This window comes from Cetorhinus maximus, chromosome 18, assembly GCF_964194155.1.
Source record: "Cetorhinus maximus chromosome 18, sCetMax3.hap1.1, whole genome shotgun sequence".
Taxonomy (NCBI): domain Eukaryota; kingdom Metazoa; phylum Chordata; class Chondrichthyes; order Lamniformes; family Cetorhinidae; genus Cetorhinus; species Cetorhinus maximus.
The window spans coordinates 42,305,326-42,322,856 of record NC_135896.1 but is presented as its reverse complement, the minus strand read 5'-3'; the positions used below and the strand labels follow the sequence as shown (position 1 = coordinate 42,322,856).

General features: G+C 39.7%; 1 protein-coding gene across 1 annotated transcript in view; it reads left to right on the top strand.

The window, feature by feature from the left end:
* Positions 1–2,150: 2,150 nt before the first annotated feature.
* akt1 (AKT serine/threonine kinase 1) overlaps positions 2,151–17,531 on the top strand; it is an 86,738-nt gene continuing 71,357 nt past the window's right edge. Inside the window, exons 1-2 of the mRNA XM_078562503.1 lie at positions 2,151–2,294; positions 2,701–2,829. Of these exons, the coding sequence (XP_078418629.1) occupies positions 2,784–2,829 (46 nt within the window). The 5' untranslated portion in view covers positions 2,151–2,294; positions 2,701–2,783. The remainder of the gene's footprint in view (positions 2,295–2,700; positions 2,830–17,531) is intronic.

The following is a 17,531-nucleotide window of genomic DNA, read 5'->3' as shown; positions in this document are numbered from 1 at the left end:
AGGGTGGATGTGGAGAGGATGTTTCCTTTTGTGGAATAATCTAGAACTAGGGGTCATTGTTTAAAAATAAGGGGCTGCCCAATTTAAACAGAGATGAGGTGAACTTTTTTCACTCAGAGGGTTGTGAATCTTTGCAACTCTCTTCCTGAAAATGTGGTGAAGCAGAGTCTTTGAATATTTTAAGGCTGAGGTGGATAGATTCTTGGTGAGCAAGGGGACGATAGGTTATCAGCAGTGGGTGGGATGCAGATATCAGGTTACTATCAGATCAGCCATGATCTTATTAAATGACAGAGCAGGCTCGAGCAGCTGAATGGCTTACTCCAGCTTCTTGTTCACATGTTCGTATGAAAATCATGGTTGGCAGGAACTGTGCAGCTTTTTGGTGGGGAAGTAACCTGGGCTATTTTAACCAGGGCCTGGTTTCCAGTGATGGTCAGAGTTCCAGTTGTTATTTTATTTAGAAACGATCCTAGTAGCTACTTTGAAAAGTGATGGGCCGTCTACTTATCCCAAGAAGTTACTTCATTTGGTAGCAGTTCTGTAGTTAACTCAGTAGTTACTTGGTTTGGTGGTGGCCATTGTGGTCAGTGCCAGTAATTATAATTATTTGGTCTAGTGGCAGTCACAACAGTTACTTTCTTTAATGCCAACCCAGTAACTAAACTGTTTAGTGGCAGCCCCAGCTGTTATTATTTTCAGTGTCAATCCCAGTTATTCATTCAGTAGCTACAAGAACATCAGAAATAGCAGCAGAAATAGACCATATGCCCCCTCAAGCCTGCCCTACCATTCAATAAGATCGTAATTGATCTTTGACTTCGCCTCCACCTTCCCACCTGATCCCCAGGCCCATGATTCCCTTAGAGCCTAAAACTCTATTAATCTCAGCCTTGAATATATTCAATGACTGAACATTCACAGCCCTCTGGTAGAGAATGCCAAAGATTTACAATCCTTTGAGTGAAAAAAAATCTCATCTTTGACCTAATTGGTTTACCCTTTATCCTGAGATTATGCCTTCTAGTTTCTCCAGCTAGAGAAAACAGTCCCTCAGCATCTACCCTTCAAGTCCATAGAGAATCTTTTTTAAGTTTCAATGAGATCACCTCCCTTTCTTCTAGACTCCAGAGTATTGGCCCACTCTACTCATTCTCATTTTACTCAATCCCACCTCATAAAACAACCCTTTCATCTAGTGAACCTTCATTGCACCCCCTCTAAGGCAGGTATATTCCTTCCTCGGTACAAAGACCAAAACTGTACACAGGTACACCAGGTGCAGTCTTATCAAAACCCTCTGTAATTGCAGCATGACTTCCTTACTCTTAAAGACCAAAGGCCAAGATACCATTTGCAAGCTGTATTGTATCTTAACACCAATCCCAGTAGCTATAAGCAGTGCGGTTTCAGTATTTTTTTTAAAAGCTGGTCCTAATAGTTACCTTGTTTAGTGTGGTTCCAGTATCATAGAATCTCACAGCACAAAGAAGGCCATTTGGTTCATCGTTCCTGTGCTGGCCCTTTGAAGGAGCGAACCAATTTCTTCCCCTGTAGCCTTGCATTTTTTTTCTTTTCAAACATATATCTAATTCCATTTTGAAGTTGATGATTGAATCTGCTATGACCAGCATTGCTTCCAGATCATAACTGGTTCTTCATTAATTATCTTAAATTTGTGTCCTCTGGTTACCTACCCACCTGCCAATGGAAACAGTGACTTTGTTCACTGCCCATCACAATAGTACGTCCCTGTAGTGACTTTGTGCTAATCCCAGAAGTTGTTTTGTGTAGTGGCAGTCTCAGTCTTTATGTGTCACTTTCAGTTGTATTTTAATTTATTGTTGATTCCAGGAGTTACTTAGCTAGTGCCACTTTCAATAAGTTATTTACTGACAGTTGTAATAGTTACTTTGTTTAGTGCTGGTAGTTAGTCTTAGTGGTTACTTTGTTTAGTGCTGGTAGTTAGTCTTAGTGGTTACTTTGTTTACTGCTGTTAATTGTAGTAGTCGATTTGTTTATTGCGGATCCTGCTATTTACTTTGTTTACTGCTAGTTAGTAATGTCGAGCTGAGAGCTGGCCTGGGCAGTGTGTAGCCCCTGTACTGACGTGCCGGGGAGCCCAAGACAGCCTAACGTCACCAATTCTCACCCAAAGGAGGAAGCTGTCCCACCGCTTTGACTCCAGCGCTCAGCAGCTCAGCGCCGTGGGAACGTCAGTCATGATCCGGAGCTCAAAATAGGGGCAGCATGGGGAGGGAGGGGAGAAGCCGGGCCAGGTGGAGCGGTTGCAGGTAGGAAAGCAGGGCTGGGGGTAAACTTTTCACTCTGATCGATCCCAGCGCCCCAGGCCTGGCCGAGCTCTAGGCCCGTTTCCATTTGCCTGTACGGAGATGGCTGAAGAGTTGGCGCAGATGGGAGATCGGTCAGCACCCCGGGCTGGGCTCCGCTCCCTCCGTCTCGGCCGTCCCTGCAGCCGGGGAACGGCTGGTCCCGTGAGTGTGAGCGGGGAGTAGGATGCTGGCTGCCGATGCTGCACTAGAGGCGTTGCCGTTCATTCATTAAAATTAGATCAGCCCTGGTAGCTTGGAAATCACTTGAGTGTGTATGAGCTCCTATCTGCCCTAATGCATAACCCAAAACACACTTGCTAACACAATTCCCTGCTACTGATCCTTGTGTATTTTTTGTCTAATGCAGGTTGTTGTGAAGAACAAGGAGTTCAATAGAGTCAACTCCCTTTGGAGTGAAGTTCTGCTGCTGCTTAAATCTTTCGCACCGCTATGACTGAAGGTACAATAGTGAAAGAGGGGTGGCTTCACAAACGAGGTGAGATTTTGTCATTGATCCCAGTGGAAGTGCACAACACACTTTATTTCTTTCCACGTGTTTGAATAGATATTTCACTGTTGTCGATGTCTAATGATTTAGGTGTACAAAATTGGAAAACGTTTTACTCTGAAATTGCTTGCATGAGATCACCTTTCACTAATGATTTTGTGCAATTAGCTATTGCTATTTGATCTGATAGTGTGGGTTGGGTTTTATTAAGCTTTGGAAAAGGAGCTCTCTAGAAGGCCGTTTTCCTGAATTGTGTTGTTGCTTATGTTTAGTGAAAAAAATAACAAATATAACTTTTTTAAATACGGAAATAGGAATTAAATTCTTAGCTGCTTCCAATTACATCTTGATTCTAACATTTGCTACAATGGTGCTATATTATTGTCAGTAAACTATTTGATGGTGCAAAACACTGTCTTTTAATAATTTTAATTTTCAATGTTAATCAAGTCCAAATTTCAATTATGGAACAGAATAGTGCAGTCTGAACAGGAGGTGTAGTAACATTAGCACAAACACTGCAATTGAGCTTCAGTGCAATAGTGGGTGTGGTTTACTCGCCAGTTCCTGACATGAATGCCTTTTGAATGATGGACTTTTTTTTTAACCACTTTATCATTTCCATTACACTTTTCTCCAAATTGATCCCATCGATTCTATAGGCTCTTCAATCACAGATTGACAGCACAGTCCTGTGCCTAGTTTAACATGAGTGTTTATAATAAAATATTGTTGATAAGCAACTGATTAGTTTTACTCTTAAATACAGGAAGTTATTGCATAGGGAATAAAATATAGATGAAATGCTGTAATTGTAACTAGCTGCATTGGAAAGGTGTTCTTTTACCAAATGCATTTGGTAGAAGGACACATTGGAAGAAAGGATGTAATGTTGCACAACAGGAATATTTATGCAATACAAGATAGGATCTAGGGCTAGTGCACATATTATATTACCAAGGTATATATTTTTTGGAAAGTTAAAAAAAAAACATTTAATTTTATAAGTAACTGTTTGTTGCAATGACATATTACTTCTGAAATTACATAGTACCATAATTTGTGGCATCAGTTGCATCCACTAGTCACAGATAACACATTCAAAAACCATTACTTAATATTATTAGAGGTGTGTTTAATATGCTGGGAGGTAGATTTCTGTACAGTAATACTTGTGAAAATTTCAAAATCTAAGCTTTTCATTTTGTCTAATATCAATACAATTTTGGCAAAAAACATTTTATCTAGGATAAGGAATGTTGAGTGTGTCCCATTTAATATAATGGTTTCCTTGCTACTTCTATTGAAATTAATTTTGATTACAGTGTGTAACCTGCAGGTTTCAGAATAAGTGGGTGTCTTTGTCTAAGTAAAATAAACAAAATTCTGATATCAAGATTGTTGAAAGAATGGACTTTGAGTGTCCCTAATGATTTTCAGTGATTACATTCTGGATCAAAATTTGACCCAAAAATTTGTCATCTTAATTATCCAAATTTGCTCTTTTTTTAAATAAATATTTGATGTACCCTACTTGAGCATCAAGCTTGCATGGTGAGCAAATGGCTGGGGCTCTGTTTACAAGGTTGCTGATAGAACCAATCTTATAGCACATGGAACTGTGGGAATGCCAACATGTATATTGACCAGGGAAGGTAGGCTTGTGCTAGACTGTGGTAGAGAATCCCCTGGTAGATTTCTCAACTAGTATGTCAAGGAAGGGGAGTTCATTTGACTGCTCCATTTCATAGGTGAATTTGAGCACAGGATGGAGCCCATTAAGACATGTAAGGAAATTGTTACATGCAGCTGCGGATTTAAATATAGCAAACATATCATCCACATATCGGAAACATGCGAGAGGTAGGAGGTTAGGTGTCATTCCATTGAAGACACGTTTCTCATGGAATCCAACAAAGATGTTTGCAAGAGCTGGACCTAGAGGGGATCCCATGGCAACACCATCTATTTGGGCATACGTGGTGTCATTAAAACTGAACTCAACTGCGCAAGTTGCCAAGTTCATAAGTTCAATGAATATTGATTCATGCAATACTGGCAGGTCTACATTGCCACGATATAGTTGAGAAATCTGCCAGGGGTTTCTTTATCACAGTCTACCGCAAACCTATTTTCACTGGTCAATATACGTGTTTGGATTCTTACAGTTCCACGCGCTATAAGTTTGGTCTTATTGGCAACCTTGTAAATTGGGCCTGAGCCATTTGCTCACCATGCAAGCTTGATGCTGAAATAGGGCGCATCATAGGGCATCCTGCAGGATAATGGCTACCCTGATCAGATCATTTCACGCTGTGTATCACGCAAGCTCATGAATGGGCCTAAGAACGTCACTTTCAGCCTAAAAGTGCCCAGTCTACCTCAGATTACCCTGGAAGGGAAAGGTATCTCAAAAATTTGAGCAACGGGTGAAGCTAGCTGTTTCACGCTGCTCCTATTCAGTAGCAACACGAATGGTATCCGCCACTAATGGGGTGCTGTCGTCAAGCCAAAATGACGTTCTGTTTATCACACAAAAGAGTAATGTGGTGTATGAATTTCAGTGTCAATGTGATGCTAGGTATGTAGGCCGTATGTCCAAAAGACTGGTGGATCGTATCAAACAGCATGTACCAGCTGCAATGGGCAGGGCACAGACCAAACCCAACTAGTCCGTGCTTGCAAAACTCAAAACACAGTGTCCGACATTAGATCTGATTCTGTGATGGGACAACATTTGCTAAATAATCCCCAGTGTGCTAAGAATTACACAGACAATCAATTTAAGATCATCAGTCGAGCTCGCAGTGTGGCACGTTTGTATGTACTGGAAGCTAAATATATTAATACACAGGCCCTGCTCTTTGCAGACAGAACATGTACGTACAATGCGCCCGTTTCAATGTAAGTGACAGCCATTCGCTGACTCATTCTTCAGGGCAATGCCTTGACCAATCAGGGTCAAGCTGCCTAGTTTAAATTTCAAACGATGCTTGTCCGTTAACTGTCAGTCACCATCAGTGGTGCATGCTCCATGGCAATGCCACGTGCCAACCAATCAGTACACTCTTCACTTATAATATAAATTATTGTGTTCCCCTTTATACTGGTATTCTTGCAAGTGTCCTGATGAGTGCAAGACAAAAAGCTTAGACATGTCTCTCTTTACCAATACTCAAATTTGGCCATTGATTTAAAAAAATTACCTGTGTTAAAATGTAAAGAGGATAGCTGTTTAACAAATGGGCAAGAAAATGCAATTTAAAAAATGAACTAGCCTTGTCGAGTTTTCATCTACTGATATTTGTTATATATTTTATGAATTATCAACGTGAAGAGGAGTGGTAGGAATGTACTGAGAGATAAATGTGCTACTGCTGTTCTTTTAAATATTAATTTTTTTAAAAATCCCTTGGATAACTTCAAGAACTCAGAACTAAGGAACCAAAGGAAAAGCACATTTTTTCAGAATGTTCATCAACAAATATTCAAAGAATTTTAATGACCTATAGTTAACAGCTCATTTAGTAATCAGCAAGTGTTGCTAGATTTTTTTTAAAAAATAAAGAATGCCTTGGAGGATATTTTATTTTTTTGAGAAGTTTAGTTTTTATATACTTTGTGCACTGCCGAAACTTAACTCTGTTGTATCTGAATTATAGCAGACAGTTTGTGAGATTGTCTGTGGATCTCAAGCTTTAACACTTAATTGCAAATTTCTTATTGGATTGGATTCAGTTACTTTTGTATTAAAACTATAGTTGCCCCTTTCTTTTCTTTAGCTTTTTTTTGTGAACTATTTTCAGATTTACAGTTTGTTTTTCTTTTCTACCATTAGTAAACATTGGCCCAAATTTTGCTGGAAAAATAATGCCATGTTGACAAAACACACCCTTATTAATGAGCAAATCAACCAGCAGGTTGAGAGGATAAAAAGATATGAATGAGTTGCAAACCCCCAGAACTTGTTGATTGATTTATGCCAACTCTGCTTTTTGGTTCATGCAAACAGCATCTTATCCCTGGCCTCCCTCTTATTTTTTTGCGAGATTGGCACATTAATTGGGCTATTAACCTCACTAGAACTTAACAGTGTTAACACCTTTTTAATGATGCTATGGTTTTTAATGCAATGCCTATCGGTCTGTCTGGCCCTGAAAGAGGGCAGTGTAAACTGTTCAGTCTCCTTCCTGCAAGTGGTAAATTGTTGTTGAGGATTTAAAAAATCTGACATTTAAAATTTGTGGTTTTTAAAATTTTTCCTTTGTCTTTCTTTTGTTCCATCTCTTAATCAGTCTTTCTTTCCCTTTATTTCTCTTTCTGTACCTGATTTAATTCTAATTCCCCTTCTTCCTAGTCCTTCCTGTTTATTTCTCAATCCCTAAATCTCATCAGTATAAGGAGATACACTGTTGATCCCTCCATTCACATAAGTTTCTGGTTGCCCTCAACGCTACACATTGGCTTGCACTTCCGGGAAATTATGGCACTGAATCTTTTCGAGCTGAGGGTGCAGGATAAAATTTAACTGAGATGCCCACTCCAATAAGATCTGGCATTACTTCCATTCTTTTCAAGCAAACAATCACTGTAATTGTGAATAGTTTACTTTGTACTTTTAATTTTTAACTTTAAGCATGATTTTCATGCTTGCAAAAGCAGGATTGTGAAGAATAAACTGGAAAATGGAGTAAATACTGATTTCTGTATGGGGAACTTTGAATAAAAACATATCTAAAGTTTAACTAAATATTTAATAGTCAATGGCTGTAATTATGCTATAAAATTATAAAACAATGGGCAGAATTTTGCCGTTGGCAAGGAGGGGGTGGGGCCCACTCGCCGACGCGTAAGATTACGCGGGATGATGCCGGGCGGAACCCCCGACATCATCCCAGCCCATTTAAATTTTCAGGAAGGTGGGGGCACAGCAAAATCAGCTGTGCGCCCATCAACCTGTCAGTAGCCAATTGAGGCCATTGACAGGATCATTTAAACAATTAAAGGACCTGCCCGTCCAACCTTAAGGTTGGTGGGCAGGCCAGGAGCCCCGGCGGCAAATAGAAAAAACATGAAACCTCATCCACCGGCGGGGTGAGGTTTCATGCAGTGTTCTAAAAAGTTTAATAAAGTTTTACTGTAATTTATGAACATGTCCCATCTCATGTGACAATGTCACATGAGGAGGACATGTTAGGGATTTTTTTTTTCTATTTTTAATCTTTTTAAAAGCATAAGCGATCTCCCTGAGGCAGCACTTAACCTCAGGGAGATGTGCGCTCTTTCGTGCGCATGCACAAAAGAGCGCACTATTGCTTTTGGGGAATCCGCCCCCGCCCGCACAGGAAGTGCATAGCCGGACGTCATGCTGGGTGGGCTTTAATTGGCCCGCCCACGTAAAATAGTGGCGGGGCCCGCTTCTCCAGTGGGGATCGGCTCCCCGCCCGCTGGTGATTGGGTTGGGCCCGCTCGCCTGGCAGGCAGAAAATTCTGCCTAATGAGTTCAATATATCAAGCCATAAGAGTATATTTCTAAGTGTGCTGGGATGTCCTGAGGTCATGAAAAGTGCTATGCAAACTCAAATCTGTCTTTTCTTTTTCTTAAAGGCTTCTTAAGTCATATGAATCCTATGGTTGTCATCCTGTCAATTTATAAACTCTCCCACGATATTCACAGTCACCCCCTCGATCTTGCCATCTGCTGCTGCCTCTCCTCTCACATGATCTCAACCACAAAAACAACCATCTCTGACCGCTTCCTTGTATCGCTCACCAACTGCATCCGCCTCCTAATCCCACTTCCCCCTGCATCTGTTCCTTTTGGAAAATTTCTACCCAAGGCCACTTACAACTGCATTTTCAAACAGCAGCTATTCAGCTTTTGGCCCTCCATTTAACAAGATACTTTAGTTTGTTCAAACATTCCCTCATTTCCATTTTGATGTCTAGTCCCCATTATTTCGGCTTGTTAAATACTGGGAAGGTTGAAGTCATCATCTTCAATCCTCACCACAAATTCTGCAGCATTACCACCAATTCCACCCCTACCCGGTCAATATCTCAGGCTGAAGCAGACTCAGATTCCCATTTGACCCTGAGCTAAGCTTCTGACCTCATGACCTGAATTTTCATCCTCGAGGTGGGTTGCGGAATTCAAGAAAATTCAAACTTCAGGCCATCCAAAACTCTTCTTCCTGTATTTTATCCTGCACAAAGTCCCATTTACCCCTGTCTTTGTTGACCTTTATTGGTTCCTGGTTTCCCCCAATGCCTGTAATTTAAAATTCTCATTCTCATGTTTAAATCTCTTAATCTCTTGCCCCTCCTATGTCTGTAAGGTTATCTAGCATGACTAACCCATCCCAAACTTTTTGTCTTTTTGACTCTGAGCTCTTGTGCATCTCCCATCGTTGTTGGACTTGCTTTTAGCCACATAGGCACTGTGAACTGGAATTCTTTACCTAAATCTCTCCCCACTTCTTTAACACCATCTTAAAGCCCTTGACCAAGGGTTGACTCACTCTTCTAATATCCAGTTCTTTGGTTTAGCATCAATATTCGCCATTCACACCTCTGTAGAGTGGGGAATTTTTCTGTGTTAAAGACATGATATAAACACAAGTTGCTCTTGTAGTGTATTTCAGCTGTCAGTTACTGTACTATCAATCTTTAGCTACTTTTTATATTGAGAGTCTAAAAAAACCTTAAATTTTGAACTTGTTGCTTGTTGTGCTTTTGAAACGGGCAGGTATTTGGTGTAATTCAATTTTATAATGATATTGGTACTCGGATGTACATCATGGTTGCAAATAGATCAATTGAGCATTGTGGCCTTAGTAAACAGGATGATGATACGGTGTCACATAACTTGTATAAGGGAAAAAGTATACCTTGCTTTCTAATGTGCTGTTTAATTCATTCTCTTCTGTATTTTTGTTCTTTTTATAACATGCCATAAATATGGGAGTGTTTTTCATTTTCTGAATAAAAACTAATAGCACTCATGGAATTCTAAGTAAGAGCTAAGATCTCTCATCCCTAAAACTGGAATATAATTTAGACATGTAAAACCTATTATCTTGCATCAAAACACTGTTAATATTTTAACTGAAATAAAATTAATTAATTGCAATATGAGCTTTATTTACAAAATTCAATACTTGAGTATAAAAAATAATATCTTGCCACTAAGCTGTTCTATTTGATATGTATGCCACTGGGCTGCACCATTTGGTTGATATGCCACTAGATCCCAGTCATCTGAAGACATACTGTTACTTAAGTTAGTAATGTAGGTTTGTGTTTTCTGCTAATCATGTACAATATGCTTGCACAGTTTATTGGATAGTGATTGAAATCCATATGAGCATGGATTAGAGCAAGAGGGAAAGGATCGTACTTAACGTGTCTCACCTTTGTGATGCACTCTGTATTATTCATTCATATGTAAGTGCCACAAAAGTTGCACAAAGCAGAAAAATGGATTTCCCAAGATGATTACACTTTTATATCTTGTTTGTTAGTGGGGTGTGATGGTTTTGGATAACCACAGAATATAACTTTGACAGCAGCATCTGTCAGGAAATACATTTTTGTATTTGAACTATGTATACCTCAGTTAATGTTACTTATTGCTTCCTCTATCTCCATCCTTGCTTAGCTTTTTCAATTCCTTTTTTTTGTTTTTTTTTTTGTTCTTAAATCTTTTGTTCAAATTGCTTTTTTCATTTTAAGAACATTTCCACAGGATTGCATACAGGTAAATGGCATAATGGGACAGTCCATTGAAGAACAAATGAGATGTCCCATAGAGTAATGGCATTTAATTTGCTCAAGTTTGTGGCTGTAATCTCCTAGCTATTCACTTTGATACCCAATATTTTCAGAACAGTAATGACATGGGAACTGCTTACCCTTTAAGTGGGGACTTACCCTTTTCAGTCATAGGGAGGGTAACGAACAAAGCAGAAGGGGAGAAAAATATTTTAAAACAGACATCACATACTCATCACTTTACAACTGATGTTTATTGTGCTGTATAACTTATATTTTAAAATCATTGTTAATTTTTAATATTCACTAGTTACTTGAATGTGGAGCGATATGATTTGATATGCTGATGAAAAAGTAGTTTCTCTGGCTCTGGATTAACAGAAAAATGTACAGTATTGTACAATTTATTGATTTCAGGTAGGTACCATTTATAGCCTCAGTTGTTTTAAAATTACAGCCTATGTTTAAGTGATGAAGTGCTGGGCTGCTAATTTGTTTTGCTGCTTTATGAAGGTTGTTAGTTTTGCTGACGACCAGTCCCTTTTTGCTTAGAATTTGCTGCGGTGACATTATTTGATCTATAAGTGGATTCAGTATCAAAAAATGTGATATAAGTACATTAGTGCACTCCTGAGCCAAGTAGAATCAACTTATATAGAGTTATAATGTGACCGTATTATATTACTTTGTACTGGTATGGATTCCACACTGTGTACCATCAATGCATCATGTAGTGATGTATGAGTTCACTAGCCAAGATATGCACTAAAACCTCTCTCTTTTAGGACTGATATGACTACACAAAAAAAATGCTTAAACCTTGTTTCATGATTCTTTAACTTCCATCAACATGTTATAGCCCAACAGTGTGCAATATTCATAGGAAACCTGCAGTAATCTCTTAACTCTGCAAATTATATCCAGTGTTAATATAGCACCTCCAATGAGGAAAAGTATGAGTATTTTACATGGGGGAGAGGAGGATGCTTTGCAGGAGATGGGAAGGACTGGGACTGAAGAAATGGCTGAAGAGCAGTAGAGAGACAAAATGATTTTGGGAGAAAGTTCCACAGAGCAGAGTATTGTGGCTGAAAGATTAGCGGAGTTGTGGGAGTCGGGAACAAATAATCCAGGGTTGGTAGAGCAGAAGGTATGCACTGTGACGTATGGCTGGAGAAGGTCACCGAGAAAACTGGAAGAACTTGAACACTAGAATCTTAATCTTTATGCTAATATACTTGGAGAACATGATGATGGATGCGAATAATGTTGAGCAGAATTGGCCAAAGGATTCTGGATTAACTAAAGTTCACATACAAGGTTGACCATATAATTTATGGATGACTGGTTTAAAACTTTAGGGAAGTAAAACTTGATCACTGGCATCTGAAGAATTAGTGGTTGCAAAATTAACCCCGGGCCTTAACTAACGTGGAAAGCTCTTTCTTTCTGATCAGTTTCTGTTCCAATGTGGCGAAGCAAATCCAATGGCTACTGAATTCTCAAATTTCATTATTGTTTTTAGTCTTTCACAATTCAGTTCTTATTGAAGGTTGTGGGGGAGGCCTTGTGGCACAGTATTAGTATCCTTACCTCTGGGCCAGAAGCTCTGGCTTCAAGTCCCACTTCAGGACTTGATGGCCATGGAAGGTATGTTCATAATGTGGCCAAACAGGTTGATTATCAGTCTGTAAATCCTTCCATTGTACCTGATGGGAGAGTTTCCTGGTCAGCCATGCTGCAGAAGGCAACAGCAAACAACTGCAGTATTTTGCCAAGCATAATCATGGACCAATCCAATGGAGGTCCATAGTTGCCAGTGCCCTCTTAGGGCATGTCACCTGAAGGAGGATTGTGGGTTGAGTCCAGTCGCACATGTGCAAAAGTATTGTTGGAAGAAACGTGTATTATAAGGTATAAAGCTAAATGCTAGAAAAAGGTGTTTACTGTTTTCCCCTTTGTCTTTAAAACTTCCTAAATTTTTTTTTTTATTTCCTCCCTTTGTTTTTTGTGCAGTTTTGCTCCTACTGCAATATTTTCGGTCATTAACGTGTTTTCTGCTTTCAGATTTGCCACGAATATGAGAAATCTTTTCTTTCATGTTTCATGTGGTGTTACAAAACAAAAGTTTTAATGTTGCCGCAAAGCGACTGAAAAGAGTTTTATTTAAAGAAGAAGTGCATGCAAGATGAGATTCTGGATCATTCTCTCCTTTTATCTGCTTTAAACACAAACATTCAGGCACTTATATTTTGCTGCCTGTTATTCACTTATCCAGCTAAGTTGCTGATGCCAACATGTCAGATAATAGAGCAAAATCTTTACTTTTGAACAGCTGCTCCATTTGAATATATGAAATTAAGAGCTAGTACTTGGGAGATAAATGTGGTGCTTTTGCTACACTATTCAGAGTGGTGTGTTTGTGTTGTTAATGGTGAGAATGCTTGTGCTGTGTAAGTGGAATGTTTAGCCCAAGGCATAGAACTTTTCTCTTTAGCTGTACCTAAGTTACTATTTGTCCTTTTTTCAGTCAACAATTCAAAATGTTCACATCACACTGTGAGGCCATTTATGGGTATTACATGATGAGGCTATTGCTATTGAAAAGGTGTTGCAAGGCAGCTGTAAACAAAGAGAATAAAACCCAACTTGTTTAGATGGTACAATTGATGCTTTTATTCAGAATGTACAACTTTCCCCGTTAGTTTGTTTGAAGAAATTGTATTGCGTATGCTGCAGCTGAAAAAGTGGAGCAGAAACATTGTTTAGTAATTATGGCTAAGTGCCCACCGGATCTTCTGTACATGCAGGGGGTCTGTCTAGCTGCCAGTGTGCCAGGCTTTCATTGAATTATTGTAAGCCAGATGCAAAAGCTTGCTCTCATTTCACAAGGTTTGGTAATGCATGATAGAATACGTCTCTTAGTAGAGTACAGATTCAATAATCTGGTAGCCCAGACTGAATTAGTATTGCAAATTTTTCCGTAGGCTGTTTTATTCTAGTTAAATTTCAGAATGGAAATACAGCATTTAATATGTATTTCAGAGTAGTACATTAGGAGGAATTCTTTAGCATGTGATGTTAAATACAATTTAAATGCTAAACAGAGAAAATAATACTGTTAATATGTAATTGATTCTATGTTTGCTAAGTGTCATGTAAAAGTAAATTGTATTGGAGCAGATGTTAGGATTTGGCTACAGCTTTCATACAAAAACGGGTGCTGACAGCCATTGCCATCAGCTGTCTACAAGCTCCGTAAGCCTACTGTGTAGTTACTTCTTTGGTGTGTAAAATCAGCTTGCTTTATAACTGCAAAATGTGGCATACCTTTTGACATTATGGAGTATTGTGTTAAACGCTTGAATATAGAATTTTGGTGAAGAGAGAATAACATGAACAAACATCAATGACAGTGGGAACAGAAAAAAATTCCTCTGGAAAATGTAAAATTAGATACATTGGAATGTGAAATAGTTCAAATTGTTGCATTGACTATGTTGTTTCAAATTGAGTGAATAAACTAATTGTGGGTAAAAGGTGTGTTTTGGAAAAACAAAACTACCCAGTCTGCACGGCTTATGATGGAAGTATATACTGAGTTACAATGTTGTACTGGTTATGTTACTGGCCTAGTAACCCAGCGGCCTGGACTAATATTGAACATGAGTTCAACTTTCACCATGGCAGTTTGAGAATTTGAATTTGGTTAAAAGATTCTAGAAATACCAGATTGTGGTAAATATCCAACTCAAAAGGAAACCTGCTGTCCTTACCTGGTTTGGCCTATATATAACTCCAGTTCCACACCAACGTGATTGACTCTTAGCTGCCTTGTGAAGTGGGCTAGCTAGCCATTCGGTTCTACCTAGGGCAGCTAGGCTTGGGTAATAAATGCCAAACATCCCAACAATGCCCACATCACAAAAATACAAAGTTCCCCTCTAAACCACTCACCATCCTGACTTGGAAATATATCGTCATTCCTTCACTGTCGCTGGGTCGAAATCCTGGAACTCCCTTCCTAACAGCACTGTGGGTGTACCTACACCATAGGGACTGCAGCGGTTCAAGAAGGCAGCTCACCCACCACCTTCTCAAGGGCAATTGGGAATGGGCAATAAATGCTGGCCTAACTAGCGACAATGAATGAATAAAAAAAATTTAGTAATTTAAAGAAAAAGTAAAGCTTCCTTTATGACCAGAGTTATATTTTTGATACAGTGAAAGGCCCACCACCACCACCTGCTGCTTTTTAAAATCTTGTATTCGAAATATGTCTAAAATTCACTGTGCGAAAACAACAAAAATAATTGCAAAATCACTGAAGAATGGTTGGAGAGAATCTGTATCAGAGCCATTTGCAATTTAAAATGTATGACAGAACCCTGTAACTAGGTAACCCTGTAAATGGGTTCTAATGTCTTGCCTTTTATTGTCTTCAGCTAGAACCCAGGGGTTGTCTGGATAACAGCCAAAGTTCTATGTTGGTGACCATTTTTGAGGTGGCCATGGCATCTTTGGCATGCATAACATTCGGGAATTGAGGTGTTCATGTGAATTTTTAAAAAAACTACTTTGATGCTTGCTTATTGCAGTTTCCAAATATTTTGGACTGGAAATGTAAATTTTCAGCATGCCAGTTTCTTCTTTTTTTCTCTCCTCTACATCACCTTTATTATAAAATGAGCTTGTCTGCAGCTATGAAAAGATCTTGAATTTTAAAAACGTATTCAATCAGGACCAGTACATTTCATTAACATTAATCTGGGACTCCAACTCATGGTACTCATCAAGAATCCAGTTTTTTTTTATTAAGCACTTCTTCTACGTTGAATATATATGAATTTTAAAAAGATAAAACCATATAATCCAATGATAAAATACCATACAGAGGAAGAAAAACATTCATCAATTGAAAAAATACATTCAATTTTGCTGTGGAATACCCTTTTTATCAAGGTGAATATTGAACTAATGATCAAGATGCCTTTTTGGCTCCTGGTTTGCTTTTAGATTCGGACATGTTAGGCTTACTGGCCTCCTTCTGTGCCATAAATTTTAATGATTCAAGTTAAAATACATGCCCTGTTTTAAAAATACATAAGCATGCTTTAGTGTTCACACTTAGATCTGGATGGCTTGAAAGCTTAGGTTTTGGCATTTGTAAATTAAACCAGTAGGGCAGACAGATCATCCCAGATTTGCACTAAGTGCAGTAGTGGACGGGAAAAAGGACATTTTACCCGCCAGCCGCAATGGTGGCTTTTAACGCTGTATCGTCCCAACCCACCTTATTAAACATACATTCCCTGGAAGCACACCGTTTTGCTGGTGGGCGGCCTCCAATTGGCCCATCATGCCGTCACCTTGCCACTTCCTCACACCAGACGCCATAGTTAGAGTGCAGCCAAGTGCACACCTCTCAGCGCTTCCAGCCCAGGACTGCTGCATAGAAAATATGGCCCTGAAAGGCAAGAAGACTGCAGTCCCCCGATTCAGTGACGCATTCCTGGGATGACTTCTGGATACCGTTGGAGCCTGCTGCGATGTCCTCTACCCCCACTCTGGTTTGGGCGGAGATGGTCAGTGCCCACGCTGCACAAAAGAGTGCAGAGAAAGGATAAAAGGTCTCATCCATGCCGCCGGGGTAAGACAACCATCTCGTCACTCTAATCGCATACACTCACAAGCCCATCACACATCCACTGGCATCTCGCTCGATGCCAGCTCAAGGGATATCTTTCTCTCTCTCTCTCTCTCTGTCTCTCTCTGTCTCTGTCTGTCTGTCTGTGTCTGTCTCTCTCTCTCTCTGTCTCTGTCTCTCACATACCCTCACATCTCCATCTCTTCTGTAGACTGCCTCCTCAGCCCTCATCATCTTAAGGCCACTTGCAAAGATCAACATGTGCCCCCACACACACCCTGGGAGCGCCCCCCCCCCCCCACCCCCTTCCCCAAACAAGCCCTAGCCCTGCAGCTATCGAAAAGCCACCCTTGCCTTATGGCTGGTCTGATAGGTAGAGACCTTCCTGTGAACCACCTGCGCTGATGACCGCAAGTGATGCCTAGAGCAAGGTAGGCCAACAAACCTCGAAGTCCCAAGCAAAGTGCACCTCGCCAAGTGCATGTCCCTTATGTTCAGTTGTGAAACGCATGCTGCCATGCTCGGATGATTCCAGTGGGCTGAGCTTATAACGATATGCAGATGTATAACAATGAAGTTCCCGATGTGTTATGGTGGGCAACACAGCCCACAATTAACAAACGGAGCAGACGATTGTAAACTGGTTTCACGACGATGTGAAACCAATTTTTCACCTTCCCGCCATATTGTCCGCTCACGCCCGTCATGACACCTGAAGCCAGTGGGCACGGAAAATTCCACTCTTAGCCATCTTGTATCTAAAATCTCTCACTTTCATTTTTGTCATAATTGAATTAGTCTTGCAAAGTGTAATGACTGTCTTCTCACCTTCTGGATTGAAGGGCCCCATGGAAAGTAGCGTAGTGTGGATGGTTCTGGAATTAGTGCAACAGAGTGATCATATTGCAATACTGATTGTACAGATTATGAAAATGCAACCATTAGTACCATATGTGTCCATATATATTCAAAGCAGTATATTTTTAATGCTGTAGGGACATTTGCTTTTCTGTATGTGTAATATTTATGGTTAATTTAGATTGAAAAGATAAAGGAATGTGATCACTACAGTATAGCTTTCACTTTGGATACTACTGGTCCAAGGACAGCAATGATATTCTACAGAGCTGTCATGCCACTTACTTTCCCATTTTTGATGCTCATTGCAAAAATAAAGTGTGAAAAACATAATGGGCTGGAATGTACTGTAGCTGGGACACTTTTAGACTCACCTTGCTGGGTATAAATTCTGTAACCATTTCTATGAAGT